Source organism: Centropristis striata, chromosome 4, assembly GCF_030273125.1.
Source record: "Centropristis striata isolate RG_2023a ecotype Rhode Island chromosome 4, C.striata_1.0, whole genome shotgun sequence".
NCBI lineage: Eukaryota > Metazoa > Chordata > Actinopteri > Perciformes > Serranidae > Centropristis > Centropristis striata.
Genome location: NC_081520.1, coordinates 21566892 through 21589258, shown reverse-complemented (window position 1 = coordinate 21589258; position 22367 = coordinate 21566892). Strand labels below are relative to the sequence as shown.

The 22367-nt window shown below is 38.8% G+C and overlaps 1 protein-coding gene across 2 annotated transcripts in view; it reads left to right on the top strand.

Moving 5' to 3' along the window:
- bcas3 (BCAS3 microtubule associated cell migration factor) overlaps positions 1-22367 on the top strand; it is a 412830-nt gene that overhangs the window by 8965 nt on the left and 381498 nt on the right. For both annotated transcript variants that reach the window (XM_059330532.1, XM_059330531.1), the window contains exons 6-7: positions 9236-9317; positions 13305-13377. In XM_059330532.1, the coding sequence (XP_059186515.1) occupies positions 9236-9317; positions 13305-13377 (155 nt within the window). The remainder of the gene's footprint in view (positions 1-9235; positions 9318-13304; positions 13378-22367) is intronic.

Genomic DNA, 22367 nt, shown 5'->3' with positions numbered 1-22367 from the left:
ACACTTGGAAAAATGTTGTATATATAGATTCAATTTTATTCCAATCTCTTTTATTGATTATGTGTGGCATTATATGCTTTTCTGCACAAGAGACATCTTTGTTCTTCCTAATTGTAGCCATGATTGTGCTGATTCTGTAGAGGTGAAGGACTTATAGATTACAATGAAATACAAGGCCACAGCGAGCTTGGGTGTCAGAGGGTTAATAAACTGTATAATTCAAGCGTCTTTGAGTGTTTAGAAAAGCGCTATATAAATGCAATGTATTATTATTATTATTATTATTATTCAGTAGGTTTGTTAAGGACTGACTGATCTGTGTTTTCTTAATCAAAGTCACTAAACCAAAAGACTAACTTCAACTAAAGGTTATGAGTATAAATGTATAAATCTTACTCACTGACTCGATGGACAGTCCTGACAATCGATTGCATGATTGGATAATGTAAACAATATGTCCTGACTGAGGTCAAAAGTCAAACTCTAGTCCAATCATTGACTGACCCTGGACCTGTCAGGACGTGTCCACTGCCCAATCGAGTAGTGCATGAAAAGGAGGAAGCAATAAAGGAATATTGTTACTTAGAGGTTTCATCTTTATATTCACTGCATTTTAGTAAGTCATATTATGTTTCCTCTGTTAACCATGTCATCTGTTCAACACATAACAAATAAAAACTTCACAGAGTTCCTTGGGATGCACTTCATGTTTAAACTGAAATAGGTTTGCAGAGAGGCATCGGTGTATAGTAATGTACTTGTTGGTTGTTTTTTTAAAGTTGTTACTGCCATGGCTATTAGAGAGTACCAATGAATAATGTTGGTCCTCATATAGCTCACTTACGTCTTTTGTATAATGTTATTATATAGTCAACTATACAACAAAATGAAAACATGTAAAAATATGGTAGAGCACTGACCTAAAACAAAGACTGAAGCAACGACAAAAACAATGACGTGTGATGTCATAAATGGATAGAAATTTAGATAAATTACCACTGAAAATACTACAAATGGTATGGACGAGGTCAATAGTGTGTTGCACAGTTGCACATATCAGTTTTATTGCACAAATGTATAATGCACTTTTAGTATCCTGCTTTTTTACTGTCCTATGTGGGTGTTGAGTGTAACACAAAATAAAGGAAAATGTATTTAATAATAGATGAAAAGCAATAGCAAATATAAAATATAAAAATTACAAATAAAATGTAACGATACCAATTAAACAGATTGTTGCAAATGTATTTTAGCGATCTTGTTTCAATATGAAGAAACAGACCAACATAAAATGGTAAAGCAAAACAATGAATGCTGCTGGGACTAATGTGTTTTTTAAAATCATATTTTACAGTGATCAGTCCCTCACCTCTGCTTCGTTTGTCCCTTTACACTGTTTAAATTCAACACTATTGCAGTAAAGCTGTTGTCCACTAGGTGGCAGTGTTTGACTGTGTTACAGACAGTATTTTGTTCAAACAGTAGCACTTGCCTTTAACCTGAGGCTGCAACACACCATCAGAGAGATCCCAAGATCCTGTTGAACCTGGCTACTAGTTTCTGAATGAACGTTCTTGAGGAAACAAAAGTGTAGAACAAATGCACCGAGGGAACATGAACTGTGTTGTTGGCAGTACACACACACACACACACACACACACACACACACACACACACACACACACGTAAATAGTGGAGGTGTGAATCAGCAGAGGCCCAACGATACAATTTTATTTTGATTTTAAGCATTTTGCGATACAATATATTGCGATTTAACTGTTTAACTGCATTTTGTGTCCACAAAATTAAATGCATTTCTCCAAAATGAGTCAAACCCACAGGCTGACCAACAAAGAATTCAGTCAAACTGAACTGAACTGATATCAAGCATGTATGGACGACAACAACTGCAGCATTTTATCAAACTTTCAAAAACTTTAAGCTTCACTGCTCTGAATTTTTTGAATGAAACATAAAAAAAGACTAACTGTGCAGCGTTATTTCGACAACTTCCCAACACATACATGGTATCTTTAGATTCCTTAGATCTTCTAGTTTCATATGATACCAGTATCTCCAGTATATTCATAAAAGTGAGCCCACTACGGCCTCTGAAACCTTGAAAACGGCAGGCAGTCAGAACACTAAATATCGATACTTCTTGGACATGAATCAATATAATATCACCATGCAAAATTCGATCGATTTTTTTCCTACCACCGCTAGTTAACAGGTAGTACCACTATTGAGCTTGAGCGCTCAAGACTTCAGCAGTGTAATGGCCTAATGGCGGGATAAAGCTTTCCCGGAGCCTGCAGGGCCGAACGGTGCTGATGATGCTGTGGTTTCTGATCGTGTTGGCCTTCTCCCTGCACTGCTGAGTGTAGAGCTCCTCCTTGGATCCTATCTCCGTCTTGATGATGTGCTGTACAGGTTTCACCCTGATGATCCTTACAGTTGAGTGTGATTGAAGAAGAAATACCTTGCTGTCTTTGTGATGTTGTTAATGCAGTGAGTCCAGGTGTAAACCCAGAGAAACCTGAAGCTGCAGACACTTCTCACCATAGTTCCATTGATTGAGAGTGGGGCATATCCTTCTTTCTGTCGCTTCTGGTCCACAATCAGCTCCAATGGCGAGATGGAGGTTATCATCGCACCAAGATGTGAGCTCTGACCTCGGCTCTGTAGGCCCATTATGGTTGTGTTGTCAGCAAATATATAATATGGCCAAAAGATGGAGACCTTTTCATACTATAATGAAACCTGAAAATATGACGTCTGTTATTTACAGGTTAGAGATTGAATCATATATTGAATAAATAAATAAAAAACAAAGGTCAGAGAGGCATACATAGTGTTATTACTGCATAACGTAAGTGCTCTCTTGTTGGAAAAAGCTGCATGTTGGAATAGATTTTTCTTCTCGTGACTGGGCCAATGTTACACCTCAAACCCTTCCCAAGCAGACTGGGCAAGATATCTTATTGAGAAACTTCACTTCTTTAAAGTCAGTGTTGGAAAATCATTAGAGGATTGTCTGCTCTGTGACTTAACAAATGACCCACAGCGCTGCGAAGGCTTCATTCGCCGAGTATCGCCTTTCATGTACAGGCTGTCACTTAAACATGTAAACTTCACATACATCCTGTGAGATCAAAACACACCGAAGTCCTTAATCAGTCCCTTTATAAACATCCACAGGCTGCGGGTAAGAGGACACACTCTTACTTTACCCGTGAACACACACATTGGCCACTGTGATGTGGCAACTCCTGTGCTGCTCGCACATTTTCTGTTGCGTGTGTTATGGTGGAGGAGATGATTACATCTGTTTAAGCTACACTACACACACCCAGTAAAAATCTAAGCTTGGTGAGGCTCCTCTGCCTTTAAGTTACATCTGAACACCAACTCTGATTTACAAAGCGCAGCCCCAGCTTTTTATCCCTGCTGTCCTTCCTCATTGTTTTTCTTTCAGTTTTGAAAGTTTATGGGATGTTTCTGGGTTGTGTTTTTTCGCAGGGTTTTAAGTAAGCACTGAGGGTGCCTTGGTCTCTGGCTCTTGAGTGGTTGTGAAGTGTTTGTGACAGTTGCTAAGCCAACACCCTCTGTAATGGCCTGGCAGACTCCGAACATACACGTGTACACACATAGTTTCACACACTTGTGAGATGGGGACTTGTGACTGGTTGTATGGATGCTGACAGAGCTGTTTAGGCGATGTAGATTACTGTCGCCTTCCACCGGAGAGGTGTCATCCACTGCAGCCTGATAAGAGGCAGGCTGTGGTAGACTAATTGTCTGTCTGCGTACAAGCTGAGATGAAATGACCTGCTTGGAAGAAAAGTGTCTGCAGTAAGTGTCAGTAGACGTGCTGAAGACCTGGATCGGTATTACAAAACTGGTCCATAATTCTGTCCTAGACTTGTTGAGACGTTAACATGTGACTAGATAGGAAGTTTCTGTAATAAAGACGTCAAAGTGCAAGTTTTATGCTAGCAATACATTGGTAGGATTCTCAGTAGGATTTCCCTCCCAAGCAAAGTGCTTGACTATTTTCTTCAGAAGTTTCATAGAATCTACTTGGCAGTAGGGCTGGGCGATATATCGATATAAAAAATATATTGATATATTTCTAAATGTGACATGGAATTAGACCATATTGCATATATCAATATAGTTAATTTTTTTTCTTTATATATAAATGCTGCCCTTACTAAGGATTGTCATATGTAGTTATTTTGTAATGTTCGTTATTCTTTTCTCATATAAATATATTTACTTCAGAATAAGATTGGCCTATTTTATTTCAAAGGCTATATTTATTAAAGATATTTTTTTATTTAAATGTGCACTTTATGGAGCTTTGATTAAAAAAAGTAATCCTTGTTATTACAGTATTTATGTTCACTTAAATAAAATACATGTCATATTTGACTTTGACTGATATTTGCTCTCACTTTGTGATAAAAATATCGGGGTATATATCGTATATCGATATTCGGCCTAAATATATTGGGATATGACTTTTGGTCCATATTGCCCAGCCCAACTTGGAATTTAAAATTAACAGAATGTAGTTTGAAGACCGGACAGGATCTGTGCTAAGTGCAGGCTAATTTAGGTGACAAATTTATATCTTTATCTCTTTCAGGGATTCATTCATTCATCCATTATCTTTAACCGCTTATCTGAACTCGGGTCTCATAAGGGGGCTGGAGCTGATCCCAGCTGACATTGGGTGAGAGGCAGGGTACACCCTGGACAGGTCTCCAGATTATCACAGACCTGTCCAGGGTGTACCCTGCCTCTCACCCAATGTCAGCTTGCTGCTGGAACCCTATTTTTTTGGTTCTTGTTATCAGCTACATTGATTTGTATGAAGTTGGGTTCACACGATCGAGGGTCTTGACTCAGTGGATGCATAAAATCTGGTAATGGTTGATCAAAGTGGGTGTTGCTTATAACAACAAATTTGTAATTTGTATTTCACATTCCAATCAAAAGTCACTTTTATGCCAAAAGCGCAAAATTTTTTTCAGCTCATCCACTGAATTGTGATAAAAATTGTCAATTCAGAATCCTCTGAAATAGGGGTTTAATGTCATTATTGACAGCTGTAATTGAGTTGTGATTGGTCATTTTGGGTTTCTTGGCAGGATCTTGATAATGCGGTAATGTGCAGTCTCTGGCTCTAAATGATGTCACTTGAGCAAGATGGCAGTGACTTTATCCAGGATATTTGGCCTTCACTTTTGTACAGTGGTCTTCTGTCATAGGCCACAAATATTGGTCAAACGTTGAGTCTGCATTGATATCCAATACCAATACCTGTGATTTGTACAACCATGATTCCAAATAGGTTGGGACGCTGTGAAACATATGCACATTTTCTATTTCATCTAATTTTAAAACAAATTCCACCAAAATATTTGATAGTACACCCAAGTCTGGTCAAATGATCGTTTTTTTCCCCTCAGAGTTTCATTAGTTCACTAACATTGTTGCTTGACTGTTTTAAGCATTTTAATATTAACTAGATGGTTTTGCACATGTAATATTGTTAAGACACTCCTGCATTCCACCCCTATTTTCAGCTGAATAATTTAATATAAATATATTTTTTATTTATTTTTCAGAACGTGTCGACAGCAAACCTATAAGGACTTTTATCAGCCATAAATTGACGTACGCACTTGCCCTGTCTGTTTACCTTAAAGCTGGTTAAGCAGCTCACGGCAGAAATTGTTATCCCCATTAGTCACAAACACAAAATTCCCTTTTTAAAAATCTTGATTCAGATTCAGATTGGTGTTTTCCCTCCCGGAACCTCACTGCTTTATTGATCTATCAAAACACGCTACCCCTGAAATAAAAAGATCTAAAATCTAAATATGCTACTGTAGTCCTTACGCAGCCATTTCTTCTCTACTCTTTTCATCGCGATCTGTTAAGTTACAAAAGTCTATTGCGCATTCACACTTTATCTTTTTTTGTCAAGCTACAGAGACCTGCACTTAAAATGATATTCAGGCTACACTCAAAATATTTGGGGTTTAAGCCCTGGGGATGCCAATACCTGAGACGCCTCACATAAAACCCCCACAAAAGACAAACCACTAAATAAATAAAAAATATTTTTCAGCTCAGCATGATAAGTAGTGCTGCATCACTCTCGGCCTGTGTACTCTTACCATTTTAGAGGTCCATGTTATGGAAGCTCATGAACAAGCACCTGTTACTGTGCGATCCCTGAAGCACCTGCTCCCTCTAAACCTCCAATATGTCCAGCACTGTGTTAGTGAGCACACTCACTTGTGAATATGCCCCAGATATCTGTTCACAGCTTATGGTATTACATTTGAGAGATTAAAACAGAAGAGCAGACACCGTGATTCCGCAAAAACATCCGAGCCACAAATGAAATGAATATAATGAATAACTGTGGGCAGGGAAAACAACTTTGAAAAGCAATTTGGCATATTGCATACGCCGGGCCACTAATGTAATGGTGGGAATGTTGTTGAGGGCCGTGGATGTCACACAAAGCCATGTAAGGCGAGGATGAGCGGCGGGATAATGCACAATAACCCGGCGCATTAACCCCTCACCCCTTCACCCCCCCACCTCTCATTTTAATCCAGCAAATTCCATTATTCCCCCCAGGTCTATCTGACTGCATAGGAATCCTGCCCTGCTGCCAACCTCTTTTTACTCTTTGCTATCATGGCTCGTATAACCTGCTTGTGTCTCCAGTGTTAATCTACTACCGCCGGGCTTCAAGCACTTTGAATAAAAACACAGCTTTAAATCCGTCACTTTGAAAAGGCTACTAATTGCACAAAAGAGCGATCATCCCCTCAGATGGGTTTATAGACTTCAAACAACCAGATTAAACCACTAGTAAAGTGATAATGCAGGTTTCACTGTAATTTAACGCATAAAAGAATAACAAAAGTGGGGCATTCTGCGCTCAGAACAATGTGCCATTACACACGCTAGATACTGCCAAGAGCCTCACAGGCCATTGACCTGATATACTGTCGTCACATATGAACACATGAAGGCTAAACCAGAGTGGGCGGACAAAACCACACATCCATTTAAATGCTTTAAACTGTGGCTCTATTTTCTCTGTAATAAATAATTTCTATATGTAATTGTGTATTTTAACACTTTAAAAAGTGGCTTCATGTCGATATAGTATCAAGCTTCGATACTTTTGGGAACCAATCAAATTGTGTTGTAAGTTACTCAAATCAATATCAGAATGATTGATGATGTGAAAATGAAATCTCAGTTATTTTCAGTGGGAATAGCAGTGTTAAACACTGATAAGTAGTCTCAGCTGGCACTGAATGGTTGGAGGCAAAATCATTTGTTAATTGTACACTGTGCTTTAAAGTTCATTGTTCTTGTGCAGCCGTTTTAATACAGAATTAAACAATGATACATTTTAAGCTTTCTAGAGAAACTTTTTTTAATTATTTTTTTAAATTTTTCCTTGAAACTTCAGTGTCATATCTGCACTAGCATCAAAACATTTCTGACAAAACCCAGCCCTACACACAGCCAGGATTGTTTAAATACAAGGGTCATTAATTTCCCAAAAGAAATCCTCATCTGAACCTTTTATCTACTTAGTTAACTGTGTGTGCAATTATACTTTCTGGAATCTGAATTTCTAGGGGAAATGCAGAAGCCTCTTTCTATTTTTTCTTGATCTAATAAAAGTTACTTGAGTCACGATACGATATTGCGATTTTAAACATTTTGCGATATGGTGAGTATTGTGATACAATATATTGCGATTTAACTGTTTAGCTGCTTTTTGTGTCCACAAAATTGATTTTAATCAAGAATCGTTTTGTCAAATATCCGAACATTTTCTGTCTATTCATCTCACTTCAGTCTTTTTACTTCTCCGCAATGAGAGTCAAACCCACAGACTGACCAACAAAGTATTCAGTCAAACTGAACTGAACTGATATCAAACATGTATGGACAACAACAACTGCAGCATTTTATCAAACTTTCAAAAACTAAATAAATAAAATATATATATTTTTTAAAAGTAGAATTTTGCAGTGTTATTTTGACAACTTCCCAACACAATATCCTGACACACGGCACCACCAGATTCCTTAGATCTTCTAGTTTCTAGATACCAGTAACTCCAGTATATTCCTAAAATTGGCGTCCCACCTGCCACGCAAAATATCACAATACTATGTTGTATTAATGCCCCTGTGGTTACTAACACCCACTAGTTTACTAAGCTATAAAGAATTTTAAGCACCAGTATTAGATGTAGATGTAGATTAGATGCAATGTGTGTGGCCATAGAATCACAGACATGTCCAAATGTCTAATACTTATCTCATCAAAAACAAGTTCATGCAGGAGGCATTTGTAAAATAAAAAAATCAGTAACTTAAAAAGGAACTTAAAAAGAAGCCTCTCACCAAAACCTGTTAGATATGAAAGAAATCGGCTCACATTTAGTCTGATCAGAGTCTTGGTAGATTTATTAAGCCTTCAGTTTGACCTAACATCCGTATCATTCATAATGATGCAATCAAATACAGACGGTAATCTGTTGGAAACAGTGGTGAGAGTGTTTCTTATGTTACAGTCAGATTGGGACAGAGACAACATGGGCTACACACTTGGCATTAACTGGTATCCCCAACTCTTCTTTGTTGGCTCTGTCACAGTAAATGGAGGCGGCTCGTTTGCATTGCGATGCCACTGAAGCTTTTATTCTGTGCTCAATAGATTTTACTTTGTGGTTTGGCTGGAACTTCAATGGCGGACACCCCACTCTCAGCCTCCGTCTTTTCCTATGAATAAACCAGTTTCACACAGTTGGAATAGATTATTTTTCACACAGTGTGAACAAATGCATGTTTGTTCTTGTGTTTGTGTTGTTCTGCAGGAATCTCAATAGGCTTGTGTGGTTATTTCACATTTCATTTTGAGTACGGAAAAAGGCACAGTTGTCCCAAGGTTGACTTATGAAGACCAAATGGTGGTATTTCCAGACACGCACTTTACAACAAATGAAGACTTTCAATTGAATACAGTCCAAATGTTTCTAATGCTCAGAGTGGGAAACAGCTTTTTTTGTAAATCAACAGTAAATTTATGTTTTACACTGTGTCCAAACAAAATTGTTGGAATCAGGGTTGTACCACATATATATGAACTTTCTTTTTCTTTTTCTTTTTTACAGTTGGCAGGGGAAGCCCAAGAGCTGTTCTCAGTGCGCCATGGTCCTGTGAGAGCTGCCCGCATTCTGCCAGGTCCTCATATCAGTGAGTATCATCAGAACCTTAAATTTATTCTACAATGTCCAGAGCACACACTGCACATTTTAACTCTGTATGAAGTTTTCAATCAGGACTATTGTTATAATTTGTTAATATCGTTGCCGAAAGCCTGTCAACTAAATTCTTCATTGTGGAATTTTAACTGCTTGAATTTAATTAGTTTTACATTATTATAACACCCTTGGCAGCTGATATATATTTTAGATTACTTCAGATGTGATGATGGATGCCACTCTGTAAACAACTTGCTTATTTCTGTCAAACACACAATAAAAGTTCCTACCAGCACCTCTTTTTAATAAAATCTTTGTTTACCTTACTTTTATTATTATTTTTATTATAACAGCTTGCATTTTTAGGTCAAGGTCAAGGTCACGTTTATTTCTAGAGCACCTTTTATACAACCAAGGTTGACCAAAGTGCTTTACATAACTGAATAACAACAACAACAAAATCCAATCCAATACAAGATACATAATTGAATAACAATAAACTCACAAATAAAAATAAAAGACAATTTGATCTAATAATATATTACATGAAATGTGCAATACAACATACAGAAACAACTGTCTTCTCACACAGGTTCGAAAGCCTGGGAGAAAAAATGAGTCTTAAGAGATAATTTAAAATTGTCCAACGTTTTTGATGACCGGATATGCAGCGGTAAACTGTTCCACAGCTTCGGGGCAGCCACTGCAAAAGAGCGATCGCCTTTTGTTTTTATCTGCATTTAGGCACATCCAGGTTTGACTCATTTGCAGACCTCAGAGCTCTGGTCGGTCTGTGAACCTGTATGAGTTCCGTCAAATAAGCTGGAGCCAATCCGTTTAAAATTTTAAAAACAAACATCAGGATCTTAAAATCTATTCTGAAACGGACAGGAAGCCAGTGTAGAGAGGCCAGAACTGGGGTTATGTGTTCACGTTTCTTTGTGCCTGTTAAAAGACGCGCTGCAGCATTCTGTACAAGTTGTAGGTGTTGCAATGAGCGCTGGTCTAAACCTACATACAGCGAGTTGCAAAAATCTAGTTTTGTTGAAATAAAAGCATGAATAACCTTCTCCAGGTCCCTAGGAGAGAGGTACGGTTTTGCCTTGGCCAGAAGTCGCAGTTGGAAAAAGGCACTTTTGACCACATAGCCGATTTGCTTATCAAGTTTAAAATCACTGTCGAAAGTGACACCAAGGCTCCTAATGACAGAGTTGTTTTTTGAACCCAGGGAGGTGGGCAAAGGACGCATTATTAATGACAAATAAGTAGCATAGCTAATATTTAAAAATAATATAGGTTATGATCATTTTATGGACTGACCAGATGTTCAAAATAGTACTAATTATTCAAATGTTATGTGTTGTAATCAGGATCTTGTGGCTGTTCTTGACTGACATAACTCAGATCTTCCAATTTTTCCAACTTTTATTGTCTGTTTGGATAAGAGAAATTAAACCACTTGGAGCCACACTGATGTGCTAAAACCCTGTTATATATGAATTTGTTAGATGGGGTAACTTCTTAGATATTTATTGCTATGAATGGCCTAATCGTGAGGGGATGGACTCCACACTGAGAAAATATATCATTTTAAGAGGTTGGAGGAAAGATATGTGGAAAATCATTATAATTATATTCTCATCTGTAAATATGGTCATTTTAAACAGCAGACATTGACACAGTTTTGTGGCATTTTGTAGTTCTCTAACTTAAAAGAATACTGTTGAAATTGATTTGTTTCCTTCTCATGCATTTTCTTCACATATTCTAACTCGTGCCATGACTAATAATCGCTCCCCCCTGGCACAAATGAAAATTATAGGACATAGCCAAATATATTGTCCCAGTCCTAGTAAAGTTTTGCATCAGTTGCAGTTGTTTTTTGTTCAGTAAACACCCCCAAATCCTTCAGTTTCTCTTTTTCTTTCTCTTCTTTTTAGAGAAACAGTGCATTAAAATTATTATTAAAATGTCTGCCCCCACAACTGTTTATCTTAATCCTGTTTCCACTTTTAATCGAAAGCATTAAAAACATTCAATTTATAATGAAACCAAAACTGAAATAGTCACAATAATGACAAACAAATGTTTGAGTGGTTTCACTCTGTGTCAGACACTGGAGAGCTGAAAACAGTGTGAATACCAGGGTTCCTATGCTCAAAGCTATGGTGCAAATGCTTAATTTTACTGATTAAAACTGATTAGACATGAATTTTAAATTTGATCTCTGTAGGTGTCAATTGGTGCTGAGAATGCTGCCATTTACCCTCTTGGGTTTGTGCCATTTATTTTTTCTTTTTCTGATGAGAAAATCGACTTTTTGTTCACCATCCGTGTTCCGGACTTTTGGCAGATTTCAACAACACACAATGGCATCATTTGAAGAGTGCTGGAAGTGGATGAAAGCAAACCACAGTAATAAGAAGCAGCAGATAGCCCCAACACATGAGGGGAGCAATTCTCTCAGCAGAAAATAAATATGAACTGTACTATTGGAGGGAAGGACACTGATTGCAGTCTGCTAGGGCACAAACAGCGTTGCACTGTGGTGAGCCATTAAAAGGCCAATTGTCTTGGATGCAAGGCTGTGGGTGGGCAGGCTTAGAAAGACCCGAAAATAGGTGTTGATTATAATAAGGCAAGGATCCTCCTTCCCTGGAATAGAGAGGGAAGTACTGGTTTTCCAAAGCGAGTGAATACATTTATACATATCCTCTCCGGAGTTTACAACCTGCGATCATCCGTTCTCTTGAGACAACAAATGAACACTGAGGAAATGTGAATATAATAAAATATGTTGGTCTTTAACCTCTTTTTCATTGGAGGTAAGTTTGAACGTCTTCACAATAGAGCTACACATGGGACGCTCCCACACTATGAAAGTAATTCTTTGATGTTTTTAACAGTAAGCAAGTTGTCTGTAAAGCTTGAGGCCATGTTATAGTATCATCTCAACTCGCAACCTTCCCCTCTGTTACACTGAAACATGCAAACGTCCACATGGAAGTCAGCAGTACTTGCTTATTACTGTCCATTTCAGAAGTAATCAAGTCAATGTCTCTCTTTTCATCCAATATATGTTTTCCCAGAAAGTTTATTTTAGTAAATGGTGCCATTTCACTAAGTCTCTGAAAGTCATATTTATGTTACGGCTCAATATCTTGACTGGGAATGATGTCTGATGACAGACACATGAAAGAAGAAAGGACCCTTTCTGGAGTGTTAAAGGCTGGTAGGGAAGGCACATTGGCTCTCATGCCATACCACAGGAACTCGGGCTGATTACTGTCAAGCCTCAAATTACAGTCCTCTAAAGGGTAACATCTTCTTCAATCCAAGCGCCCCCATCTGCTCAATCCCCTGATCCTCCGTCCATCTTCAAGAATTAGACAATCAGGCAAAATAAGGGATCAGTCCACTCAATGCAACATGTTTTCTGTTCATTAAAAAAAATATATGCCTGCTGGGTTTTTACATGCCGAAACCCCAACACAAACAAGGAGATAGAGAGAAAATCTTACTCCCTTTTTGCAACGTTCAGGAGATCTCTCCAGCTCAAGTTCTGTTTCTTTTTTTTTTTTTAATCAAATTTTTCACAAGCTTTATCCATGGGAAGTTTTTCCTTTGAAAACCTTACACAGTAGAGGATCGTAAAAAGGTAGAACACCGAATTCTTTAAAGTATGTGGATTCCACTTTTTGGTGGGTGAGGATAGTGGTCTGCTAACTTGCTAAATATGACCTGATTTTGGAGAAGAAAAAAAAATCTCCTTTCATCAAAATTATGTGACCATAATCAAATTACAGGGCAACAGTAGTAATGTAATATGCATGTTTCCTGTCATGGTAATAGACTGCCTGTTGAATGAGCGTGGGCAGCACTAAAGACCTCACATGTTCGTTTAAAGAATGTCCTTCTTTGTTGTGTGTAGATTATTCTTTTTCTCATCCCTCTTTCTATGACTCCTCTTCCTCCTCAGGTCCTCTGAAGATGGACAGTTTTGCTGACAAGAGGCCTCTGCTGGGAGTATGCAAGAGCACAGGGTCTTCCGGGTGAGTTCTGACATCACCACAGTTCCCAACGGAAGTTTTATTCGCAATGTTTATAATCCCGCAATAAAACTAATTGTCACTGATTAGAACACCATCGACCAGATATGAGTTACTACTCGTGCAATTATATTAGACTGGAATGGAACTCTTGAATAGTTTTAGGCTATTACTGTACATCTTGATTGTATTTTTGGCAATAACCAATAAAAGTATACCTCAATTCTCTCAATACCTACACAAATTAGGGTAAACATGCCTTTTGGGTACATGGCTTATCTGAAGCATATGAATTAAACAAACAAGCAGTACTTAAATGAAACCACAAGAGACTCCACATGTAAGTGTTTTGAATTAGTTTCCAGTTGTGACAGAATGTGTTATTTGTAAGGTAACTGCAAATAAGACCAACTAAATATGTCACTCACGACTGGTTGGGAATCACGTAAGCTGTTTCATGAGGTAAATCTTAAATGAAGTCTTTGGATATGCAGAAGTGGCTAAAATGTTTAGTATCGACTTTTTCTGTAGGAAAATATGACAAAGATTTAAATCCAGCACTAACCATAAGCTTTACCAAAGAGGAGCTTGACAACCGAAGGTTCTGGTTCTACTGTTGGATGCTCTTGGAACCACAATCAACCCTGCATTCTGAGGGCACCAAGCTGGAGTAAAGTATTAGGGTTCTATGAGCTTTTTAACACAAGATAGTGCCTAACCATTCAGATCAGGCATGTCCAAACTATTCCAGAAAGGGCCATGCTGCTGCAGATTTTTGTTCCAACCAATCAAGAACACACCTGATTCGACTGATCAGCTGTTTGAACACTGAGATCAGTTGATTAAATGACTTGTGCCTGTTGTGTTTCTGCTTGTTTTGAAGGAAAACCTGCAGCCACATTGCCCTTTCTGGACTAGTTTGGAAAAGCCTGAATTAGATCTTTGCAAGTGAGGAGAAGGATTTAAGATTAAATTCTGGATTTTACAGGGAGCAAGTGCAGTGAAGCTAATAAAGGAGATATTTGATCTCTTTTAGTAATTCTCGTCAGTACATGAACCATAAGAATTCTGGACCAACTAGAGAGTCTTTAGCGATTGGACAGCCTGGCAACAAGGAATTGCAGTATTGTTACCTAGAAGTAACAAAAGCATGGTGTAGTTTTTCTGTATCCTTTGCTTTGATAGGGTTTGTGTTTTGCAATGTTACAAGAAGTTTGCTTTATATGGGTGCTAAAGGACAAATCCTGATTAAAGATAACTCTTGAGATTACTCATTGTGGGGCAGGAGGCCAGGGTAATGCCATCGAGAGTAACTAAATCTTTCAATAATGTGTTATTCATACATCAGGAAATTATGGGTCATCCAGTTTTTTTTAGGACTTTAAGGCATGCATGAAGTGTATCTTACTGATCAATTTCATCTGGCTTGATAATATAATTGGGTGTCGTCAACGTACCAATTAAAGTTTATGGAATGTTTCTTAATAATATTGCGTAAAGGAAGCATATATAAGGTAAATACAGTTGGTCCAAGCACAGACCCTTTTGGAACTCTGTGAATAACATTGGCGTGCATGGAGGATTCATTATTGTCACATGAACGAACTGGGATCGTTTTGTTAAATAGGATGCCAACCTCCTCAGAGCGGTTCCTTTAATGCCAATTAGATGTTCCGGTCTGTGTAACAGGATGTGATGGTCAATGATGTCAAATGCAACACACTGGTTCACAAGACAAATACAGAGACAAGTCCTTCGTCTGAAACAGTTTGAAGTTTAAGTTTTTTGGGGGGAATTTTCAACAGTGCTGTTACTTGATGCACTCTCATAAGTACTCATATAAGCTGTTGAGAGTAAAAAGTCACACAACTGATTATCAACTGATTTTTCAAGGATCTTAAAGAAGAGGCAGAGGTTAGATTTAAGTCAATATAATTAGCTAAAACTCCTGGAACAATAGTGCCCTTCTTAAAAAGAGGATTTATTACAGCTACTTAAGAGGACTTTGGTACATAGCCTGTTAATAAAGACAGGTTGATCGCATCTATCTAGGAAAGAAGTGCTGACTAAGGGAAAACTTCTTTAAGCAGCCCAGTTGGGATGGGGACTAAGAGACAGGTTGATGAAGAAGAACTTGTTAAAGTTAGGAGTTGGAGGTTGATTGGAGGATGGAATCTAAATATATATCAGGTTTTTTTCAGCTGTTTCTTAAGTTTGAAGAGAAAACAGTGCCAGTTGAGGGTAAGAGGTGAATTTTGACTGTAATAGATAAAACTTTCTCATTGAAGAAGCTCATAAAACAGTTACTACTGAGGGCTTTAGGAAAACATGCCTCTATTACACTGTGACTCTCTGTCAGCCTGGCTACGGCGCTGAAGAGAAACTTGGACTTGTTCTTATTTTCCTCTATTAAAGTCAAATAATAGGCCGCACTGGCATCACAGGCCCTTCTTACATGTTTTAAGGCTGTCTTACCAGGCTTCATGAGATACTTCCTCATTGTAGGAAAACCCTTTCCTTCAAAGCTTTGTTGAAGTTTGCTTTAATTCTCGGGTTTAGGGGTTATACCACTGAGCTACCTTCCTTGTTTTATTATCTTTTTTCATAGAGGGGCAGTAGAGTTGATGATCTAATGGAAGCACAGAGGAGTTTGTAAAACTGCAACTCTGCCTCCTTGTCTCAACTCTTGCTTGTCATATTTTTGGACCACTACTACCTCAATATAGCATCGATATTTTGCGTGGCAATATAATATCGGCCGTCAGTATTTTTCGCTGTTTTGTTTCTCTCCGGAGGCCGTAGCAGGCTCACTTTTAGGAATATACTGGAGATACTGATATCACACTGATATGAAACTAGAAGATGTAAGGAATCTATAGGCATGTGCGTTAGGATATCGTGTTGGGAAGTTGTCGAAATAATGCTGCAAAGTTCAGCTTTTTTTAGTAGTGAAGCTTAAAGTTTTTGAAAGTTTGATAATATGCTGCAGTTGTTGTCAATTTTTGATTGAATTTTATTTTGTGGACACAAAATGCAGTTAAACAGTTAAATTGCAATATAATGTATCACAATACTCATCATATTGCTGTATACTATACTCAAGTATCAGGATAAAATCATATCTTGGGGCCTCTGTTGATTCCAGTTGATTCCCATCTCTAATGAATAATAAAACAAAATGAACTGGATTTTGGTTGAGCAGCAAACACACACTATTGGTACCGTAACCACCGGAATCGACCAGTGTCCTGAATTGACTTGGAGCAGCTTTAATAAGCCAGTAGAGGGTAGTGTGAGAAAACTCGGGTAGGTTGAAGTCCAGCTGGGCTGCTGCATTCTGGATGACCTGCAGATGTTGGCTGGCACAAGCAGGCACACCAGCCAGGAGCTAGTTGCAGTAGTCTGCAGCATTAGGCCCCAGTAAAGAGCCTGGACCAGAACCTATGTCGCGTGAGGAACAGTCGTTGTAGAAAATTAATCTGCAGGAGGGGGTTGTTGCTAATTTGTTGTCCTTGCAGTCCAAGTTAGGTACACCACAGAGTTCTTGATGTTTATAAAGAGGTCTTGGATGGGAGATGGTTTTGCTGGAAGGAAGAGCAGCTCAGATTTGAAACTTTTCAGTTTATATGCTAAGTTATTGATATGATGTGAATAAAAGTTTAACTTAAGAATGTATTTAATAAAATGTATAATACACAATCAGCTAGAGAGAATCACACTTTTGAAGTTGTTGGAACTACAGAAACACTTAATCCTTCCTGATTGTACAGTGTTACATTAGTTTATTATTATTAAGTATTTCCCTCAAAGAATTTTTAGCTGACTATAGGCATCGGCTTACAGAGAACAGCTACTTTTGTTTTTGACCTGTCCATATGTTGGTCATGGTCACAGATTTATGTGAAGTGTACTTGTGAAAATGTATTTTGATTAATCGCCTAGCCTTACTGAATGTTACAAGGAACTTCATAGTTAGAGATAATGGTCTGTGGTCTCTTTCACATTGCACAGTCATCATTTGAACCATTGTTCATAGGAAACATAGATTTAGTTGCAGCTTTGAATAGATTTTGCTTTTTAGATAAATTCTTGTCATACAGGTCACACTTCTGTAAATTAAGGGTTCATAATAATAGTAATAAAATCATCAGGTTGGTTTTTGGGGATCTGTCCTTAACAGTACACAGACTGCAAGGAGACTAGAGTAACTGAAGCTCTGTGTGATGTTGGAATGATCCATCCTCATGACAATTTGTCTTTTAAAAAATGCAAAAGGTAGTGGAAAGTGTTTTAGACTACAGCGTTATGCAGTGCAAATCCCACATGTGAAAGTCATTTTCTGTAAATAATAGGAGGGATCAAAAGACACCCAACATCTTGTTATGAACATGCACCCGACTGGAGCTGAGCCAGTGATGTGGTCTTAGTGACTGTGATTCATGGATCTTTAGTGGCACTGAGGTGGGCACGCCAGCAGTACCTGGACACCCAACAGGCACAGAGAATGGAGAGTTAACAGATGTGTAGATCCTTGGGATTCTCAGAGTTTGGACATGGGAATGTCATGTATTAGTGAAAGAAAGTGAATTTACCCCCAGGCTTTTTTCACTCGCTTCTCCATAACTGTCTGTGCCCTTCTCTTGTCCCCTCCCCCATTTACTTCTGCTCCTCTACCAGAGCAACACAAACTTTAACTGATCCCTTGGAAATTAAGTGAAATAAGGAGGTCTGTCTTCAGCTTGGCCTTGATGGAGACCACCTTCTTTATGTTTTCCAGGGACCGATATCCCTGTCTCTCTGACGCCGTTACTGTTGCTTCTGCTTTTCCTATGTCCTCACTGACACGGAGACGGGCAGCGCTTTGACGGTTTGGCGAATCATCCAGGCGTCGCTCGACACTAATGCTGAAAACATGCACTGTGTTAAAAAGCAGAAACCCTGACCTCTGGCTGAATGGAACAGCCTGGTTCTTCCCCCCTTCAGAAGTGCTTGGTAAATAACACTCTGGTCAAAGACGAAAAGGAAAAAGGCTTCCGGGTACGGCACAGGACTTTCCATTGGGCCTGTTCATAAACTTACTAAGGTCCTCACACAGTTTTTTAGCATATAATCATTTTGAAATAACAGCTTTTGTTAACCACCAAAAAGGATGCCGTCTTGACACTTAAATGAAAAACAGATTGAAGCCTTGGCTGCTACAGCGGTGCTGGTTTAGAAGTTGGTTCAGTCAGCTCTAGGCTTAGATTACAAGATTTGCAAATTAAAGGAAAGCCAGAGAAGGGAAAAAGCATGTGTGCTAAAGCCCTGTTCTTGTGGATTTCCAGCCAGGCACACTCAACATAATTTTATCAATGGAAAGGATTATGCATTAAGTCCAAACAATGTATGGATCCAGTGATTTTCTTGACAGTAAAGCTGCATATGCGTCCCTTTCAGACTCTGCACCAGTGCCAGTGGGCTTTGGGAATTAGTAAAGAATGCTGGTGCCATTGCAGACCTTGGTATGTCTGCTCACATTTCTGGAAAGGATTTGTGTTTCCTTCTCCTACTTGCTGTTGTTATTACTTTCATTCATTTTAATAAGGCTGCTCTCTCTCAATTCATGTAAATTTTATGTCTCAGACAGAGGCAACTTAACTGTTGTGGGTGTTTGACAGCACACACATATTGGGCAAAAGTTCAGTAATGAATAAGCATGCTTTGTTCTCCAGAGTTTGGGAACTGTTGGTGACATTTCCAACCTCCAGCTACCCCCTCACAACATCTCCAGATGCTGAGAGGATGTGGTGTTTTTTTTCTTTTATCCAATGTAGTCTTCGTTCACCATGTAGATGACTACTGGATGTGCTATTTTGGGGTTCTGGCGAATGCAGATGGATATTCCGAGAGGATCTCATGGTCACCGTTGAGGCCATAGATACTCTGTTTCATTTCTTTGAAGGACTGTAAATCACTGGGCTTTTATCTGCCCCATGTCATGACTGTCAACACCATCATTTCTGTCTCATACTTTATTTTCTAAGGTTCTATTTGCCAATCCGAAAGGCTTGTTGTACATCCTTAAGTGTCCTTCCATTTTGTTAAATTTTTTCAAAATTTAATTCATAATGTACATAGACGTTAAAGCTTTGTGGAGTGAATATCATTTTAAGTTTTCATCCTTGGGAACTATGAAGTATGAAGACTTGTGGTCACTGGTAGTCATGACTGGTTGCATCAAGTACATTTTGATTTATCAAGATCCCATTGTTGTGCCATTTGTAGCAAAATACATTTTCCACTGTAGCAAAAATGTGACAATGTCTTGTTTGTAGAGTTGTGGGAAAAAAGCGATTTATGGCTGCCAAGTATCAATATTTGGCGTTCCGGAGGCCATAGCAGTCTCACTTTTAGGAATATACTGGAGGGACTGGTATATGAAACTAGAAGATCTAAGGAATCTATAGGCATTGATGGGGGGAAAAATCAATACAGCATAGTAATTTTGCGTGACAATATTATATTGATTCATGGCCACCAAGTATCGATACTAAGCGTCAGTATTTTCGCAGATTTGTTTTTTTTGGGAGGTCGAAGCGGGCTCACTTTTAGGAGTATACTGCAAGAAGACCTATGAAATCTATAGGCGCCATGTGCACCGGGATATTGTGTCAGGAAGTTGGCAGAATTACGCTTTTTTTATGTTTCATTCAAAAAAATTGAGAGCAGTGAAGCTTAAAGTTTTTGAAAGTTTGATAAAATGCTGCAGTTGTTGTCGTCCATACATGTTTGATATCAGTTCAGTTCAGTTTGACTGAATAGTTTGTTGGTCAGTCTGCGGGTTTGACTCTCATTGTGGAGACATAAAAAGTCTGAAGTGAGATGAATAGACTGAGAATTTTCTCTTATTTGACAAAACAATTCTTGATTGAATTTAATTTTGTGGACACAAAATGCAGTTAAACAGTTAAATTCCGATGGCTTGCCAGTGGCCTGATTTACATTTTCTTTTTCTTTTTACACAGGTTCAGCAGGCTCAGTCTTATGTAACCCTGGTCACTGATGTAATAGATAAAAATGTATATAATGCAAGAGGACCGAATGAGGAAAGAGGTCAAATTTAGATAGTGAAATAGGGCCGGTGGTATTAAAATGCGGCAACATGAAGAAGCAAAACACAAGGAAACAGGCTTGAATGCTTATTGTGACAAGACAAGACCAGCTGGCACAGAAACGGGAGCACTAAGGCTGCGTTCAGACTGCAGGCAAATCTGATTCAAATCAGATTCCTACTCAAATCCGATTTTTAGGGCTGACTGTCCACACTATTTTTAGCAAGTGTCCAAATCGGATATGGCTCTGTTCAGACTGGGCTACATTATTGACTGATCTGACAGGTTGCCAAAGTAACGGCGTCAGAGCGTCAGACGTCATATAATTGCGACAGCAACAAGAACACTAGCAACAAACATGAGGGAGGCAGGTCACCTCAGTATATTGGCCTTATCACTGTCCAGTAGAGGTGCAGAACATCTCAGACGCACCAGGGGAGAAACCGGGTGGATGGACGCCCCCTTCGGGCCCGTATGAGTCGGGCGCGGCTGCCGGTGGACACCTCGTCTCCGCGCTGCCGGCGCTACACGTGCCGCGTAGAGTGACGTCACGGACAGTCAAAACCGATCTGAGTGTTTGGAGCGGTTCAGACTGAGACCCATCTGTCCAAATCCGATCTGAAACTACCTCCCGAAGGTGGTTTCGATCCGGTTCGCAAAAATCGGATTTCATGTGATTTGTGACTGTTCAGACTTCAAAAGAGCCATCCAGTTCCAATCTGGATGGGCTAAAAATCGGATTTTGGCTGGCAGTCTAAACGTGGCCTTAATACACAAGAGGGGGCTGAATAATTAGACACAGGTGAAAAGAATCAGGGGCGGGGAAGGTAATCAATGCAGGCGGGAAAACACACGAGGGCAGGAAGACCTGAATGTACAGACAATGTGAATAATAAAAAAAAACTGTCCCAGTTATTTCTGTTTGCTAAGAAACTAAAACAACATAATATTAACTATGTTTGTATCTATATTTGGTTAGCCAACAACATTATCTGTGTCTGTATCTGGATTTGGATCGAGGACCGGAAGGGCATGCAGGGTTTATATCCAAAGTCAAGTTAAAACAATCAAATATTGGGTTTTCTTGCCTGATGTCTAAGTGAATCTTTTACGTGTCAGTTCATTAGGTTGCCATTAGTATTAGCTTTTTATACAGTATATTTTGGCTGATACTATATCTTACCTAGCTTAACCTTGTTGGCATGGGAGAATGTTTGGGCATGTTTGGTCAGATTATATTATGGGTCTGACAGTGTTTCTGAACATTCCATAATACATGACAAAGTACCATTGCTTTTCTGTCTCACTTTTCTGAAAGGGTGTTTCTATTAACTCATAAATAGTATTAAAATAAATCCTATCAGCTTAAAAACCTGTTTGTGCTCTTCCAAAAATTAAATGTGACAACTTATTGAGCAAGCTGCTCATTTTTTGGAGCCCCATCAACACTGCAAACTCTGATTGAGTGGAGTCTCTGTCTTTGGTTCTGGCATTGGAATCAACAACTTGTGCTCAGGAAGGTCCATGGGTTGCGTTATCCCACACCCTGGGCTCTGCTTGTGTTAGCTCCTGCCACCGCCTGTTAAGCCAATAAGCTGCATTTTTGTCGGCTAGACCAGAGTTTGCTCGCCAGGTTTTTAAAGGATAAAAGGTAGTTACTGTGTCTTTCAGCACTAGTTAGGATATGTTTTGTCTTGCTTTGAACATTTTTCTCTCTCATTCTGTGATTTTGGCTATTCCTTCAGTTTGGGGAAGCACAGTTCCCTGATCCTAGGGTGGTGCCCCAATATTATTGATTCCTATTCTGGATTTTATTAATATTAATACAATTATTAATATTAATAATTAATTTCGACATTTGCTAATAACCAAACCTACTCCCTCCAGTTCCTAACAGCTATC